This window comes from Gossypium raimondii, chromosome 11 (assembly GCF_025698545.1).
Source record: "Gossypium raimondii isolate GPD5lz chromosome 11, ASM2569854v1, whole genome shotgun sequence".
Taxonomy (NCBI): Eukaryota; Viridiplantae; Streptophyta; class Magnoliopsida; order Malvales; family Malvaceae; genus Gossypium; species Gossypium raimondii.
The window spans coordinates 7829625-7833701 of NC_068575.1; the positions used below are offsets into that span (position 1 = coordinate 7829625).

Here is a 4077-nt window from a genome sequence, read left to right on the forward strand (position 1 = left end):
GTGAATTAATCGATGAGCACAAAGATGAATCGATGCCCATTAGAAGCTTTTGGTGAGATCAGCCTAATGACATTAATGCCCTGATAGAGAAAAGCCATGGAGAAGTCATAACATGAAGAAGTGAATGCGACACATGAATTTTGTCTCCATAAATTTGGCATTTATGACATCTCTTGGCATAATTGATACAATCCCCTTCCATTGTAGACCAATAATATCTGAATCTCATGATTTGTCTGGCCATTGTAAAACCATTAGATTGTGTTTCAAAAATACCCTCACGGACTTCTTCCAAGATTTTCTTAGCTTCGACAGCATTTACACATCTTAGTAACACCTGATCCTTCCTTCTTTTATATCGGATCTCCTAATCTAAGACATAGTCATCGGCCAGTCTCCTTAGTGTCCTTTTATCATTATCAGCTGCCTAATCAGGGTATTCACGATTCTTTACATATTGCAGTATATCGTGGTACCAAGAGTGATTATCCTTTTTTTCTTCCTCGATGTTGTAACAATAGGACGGAGCCTCATAAATACTCATATGGATAGGTTTTAGATCCTCTTGTTTGTTTACTTTGACCATGGAAGCTAAGGTAGCCAAAGTGTCAGCCATCTTATTTTTATCTCGCGGGAGGTAGCAGAAAGTGATGTTATCAAACTCCTTAATTAACTCAAGAACCAGCCTTCGGTAATCGATCAACTTGGAATCTCTCGTCTCCCATTCACCTTTGAGTTGATAAATCACTAGTGCAGAATCACCACATACCTCCAACACCTTGATCTTACGTTCTATAGTTTCACGAATACCCATGATGCATGCTTCGTATTCTGCCATGTTGTTTGTGTAATCAAAATCAAGTTTGCTGGTAAAAGGATAATGATCTCCGTTTGAGGCCCTATCAAAATTTAGTTTCCAGGGATATTCTTTTGGAGCATCTTCTTCAGTGGTTGTAATATACATCAGATCTTCATTTGGGAAATCAAAGTTCATAGGCTCGTAATCTTCTAGGGCTCTATTGGCTAGGAAATCTGCTATTGCACTCCCTTTTACTACATTCTAGTTCACATGGATTATATCAAATTCGGATAGCAGAATTTGTCATCGGGTTATTCTCCCATTCAAAGTAATCGACTCCATCATGTACTTTAGAGGGTCTATTTTCGAGATAAGCCAAGTCGTATAGTACAACATGTATTGTCTCGGTCTTTGGGTTGTCCAGATTAAGGAAAAAAAACAACTTCTCAATTGGCGGATATCTTGTCTCACATTTAGCAAATTTCTTACTGAGATAATATATCGCTCTTTCTTTCCTCCCTGACTCATCATGTTGGCCAAGCACGCATTCTATAGAATTTCCAAATACTGCCAAATACAGTATCAGTGGCTATTTTCGAGATAAGCCAAGTCGTATAGTACAACATGTATTGTCTCGGTCTTTGGGTTATCTAGATTAAGGAAAAAAATAACTTCTCAATTGGCAGATATCTTGTCTCACATTTAGTAAATTTGTTACTGAGATAATATATCGCTCTTTCTTTCCTCCCTGACTCATCATGTTGGCCAAGCACGCATTCCATAGAATTTCCAAATACTGCCAAGTACAGTATCAGTGGCTTATCTGGGCTAGGTGGCATCAGTACTGGGGCGTTGGACAAGTAATGTTTAACCTTGTCGAAGGTCTTCTGGCATTCCTCATCCCATGCACCTGGATTATATTTCTTAAGGAGACAGAATATGGGGTCGCATTTCTCGGTTAGTTGTGAAATGAACCGGGCGATGTAATTTAATCTCTCTAAGAAACCCCGAACCTCCTTTTGAGTGTGGTAGAGGCAACTCCTGTATAGCCTTGACTTTATCCGGGTCGATCTCGATCCCTTTCTCGCTGGCTATAAATCCTAGCAATTTTTCCAATGTGGCCCCGAATATACATTTTGCTAGATTCAGCTTTAGTTGGAATTTTTTTTAACCTAAAAAATAATTCCCCTAGGACTTGTACATGCTTATTTTCTATTCAGGATTTTGCGATCACATCATCGACATAAACCTCAATTTCTTTATGCATCATATCATGAAACAAAGTTACCATGGCTCTTTGATAAGTCGCTCCCATATTTTTCAGTCCGAATAGCATCATTTTATACCAAAATGTTCCCAAATAGTTACGAATGTGGTCTTTTCCATGTCTTCAGGATGCATCTTTATCTGGTCGTATTTGGAGAAGCCATTCATGAAAGAGAACAATGAATAACCCGTCGTGTTGTCTACTAAGGTGTCGATGTGAGGCAACAGGAAATTGTCATTCAGGCTGGCTTTGTTTAAATCCCTGTAGTCTACACACATTCGTACTTTCCCATATTTCTTAGGGACAGGGACTATATTAGCTACCCACTCCGAGTATTTAACCTTGTAGAAAACCAGCGTCGAATTGTTTCTTGACCTCTTATTTTATTTTCAACAGGACGTTAGGCATTATCCTTCAGACTTTCTATTGAATCGACTTGCATTCTTCCTTTATGAGAAGCCGATGTACCACGATATCGGTACTTAGACTAGGCATGTCTTGATACAACTATGCGAAGACATCTTTGAATTCTTGGAGTAACTCGATGAGGTCTCACTTTATATTTGCAGTGATACAAGGTCCGATCTTCACCTATTTTTTGTTGTTTATCTCCTAAGCTCACAATTTCCACCGACTCTTTGTGAGGTAGGATCTATTTCTTGTCCTGATCTACCATTTTTAACAAATCAAGAGATCAGTTACAATCTCGATCATCTTCAAAGTCCTGAGGTTCCTCTGGACACATATCCTACTCAAAAGAAGATTCTGAGTCAGCAGCAGCGTCGCTTGTATCATTAATATCTAGAGACCTGTTATAGAAATAAAAGAAGACCCAAAGAACAAATGAATTTAAGAATAATTATTTAGGTGGTATAAGTATGAATGAAATGAAAAAATAGAAGAATATTTGACAAATAAGACACAAGGATGCATTATTTTATTGAAATAAAAATAGTGGACATATGCCTTTTTCAAAAAAAAGGATTCCTATTACTCCCACACTTAAAGTAATAAGTGTGTTTTGAACATTACTCTAAATTAGTTCTAAAAATTACAAGGATCTCTTCCACAATCTAATTGTTCAGAATACTTCCGAAGATATAAACCCAATTCTTTCTTCGGATATGGCATTGATGCTCAATTTCCCTAACATTCCTTCCACAGTTTTGGTTAACGGGCTCTCTTTTTCTACCATTTTTCGTTCAGGATAAATGATTTCTCCTGACACAAATGTTTGAGATATGTGGGGAGAGATCATCGATTCCCATTTGAGCTCTCCCACTTAGTCGTGCTCTTCTTTTTTCTTGCTTCTTTTTTAATTTCTTCTTCTTTTGTCTCGCATCTAGCTTGTGCCCTAAGCCAAAGTGATCTTGTTTGTCCATCAGCATTGGTGCCTCGACTCTTTCTTGAAGGTATTTTCTGAGTCCTCTTCTAGATAAGGATCATTTTCCAACCGTCAACTGCAGACCCATTATCGTGGTTTTGGAATTTTTTGTATTGGGATCCTATTTCCTTCAACAATGAAAGTTGTATTAACAAATTCCAGTTATCGAAAGAAACATTCTATTGCCTCCTCATCCGCTCCTATGTATGGTGCGTCACTAATTACGGATGCAATGATATTATCTTCAGCATTTATCCTTACCAATCGACGCTCCGTTACCAACTTCATTTTTTGGTGTAGTAACGATGGTACTGCCCCAGCCAAATGAATCCAAGGCCTACACAACAAGTAATTATAAGAGGGTTGATATCCATTACCAAAAAGTCTACCTCATATGTGTTTGGACCAATTAAGAGTGGTATTTCAATCCTCCCCATCACCTTCCTTTCTGTATCATCAAATGCTCTCACTATATTTTAGCATGTCTTCATGTGAGAGCTATCCACTGGCAACCTATTCAGTGTGGATAGAGGCAAGACGTTCAGCTCAGATCCATTATCGATTAACACTCCAGGCAATGTATATCCTTTGCAGCGGGTAGTGATGTGTAAAACCTTCATGGATCTC

The 4077-nt window shown here is 38.2% G+C and overlaps 1 protein-coding gene across 1 annotated transcript; it reads right to left on the reverse strand.

Annotated features, from left to right (window-relative positions):
* Positions 1-427: 427 nt before the first annotated feature.
* LOC105801265 (uncharacterized) lies at positions 428-2344 on the reverse strand. Its single transcript, XM_012632584.1, has 5 exons — positions 2146-2344; positions 1813-1899; positions 1518-1709; positions 1149-1348; positions 428-1060 (listed from the first exon to the last, which is right to left on the reverse strand). The coding sequence occupies exons 1-5, from the start codon at positions 2342-2344 to the stop codon at positions 428-430; spliced, it is 1311 nt and encodes a 436-aa protein (XP_012488038.1).
* Between the last annotated feature and the right edge of the window lie 1733 nt (positions 2345-4077).

Bases quoted from the DNA above. Each gene is read 5' to 3' on its own strand.
- LOC105801265 (XM_012632584.1), bottom strand. From the start codon at position 2,344: ATGTGTGTAGACTACAGGGATTTAAACAAAGCCAGCCTGAATGACAAT. The intron at 1,900-2,145 runs GTATAAAATGAT...AAAAATTGCTAG, and splicing joins AACTATTTGGGAACATTTTG to GATTTATAGCCAGCGAGAAA. The intron at 1,349-1,517 runs GTAACAAATTTA...GAAATTCTATAG, and splicing joins AAGAGCGATATATTATCTCA to AATGCGTGCTTGGCCAACAT.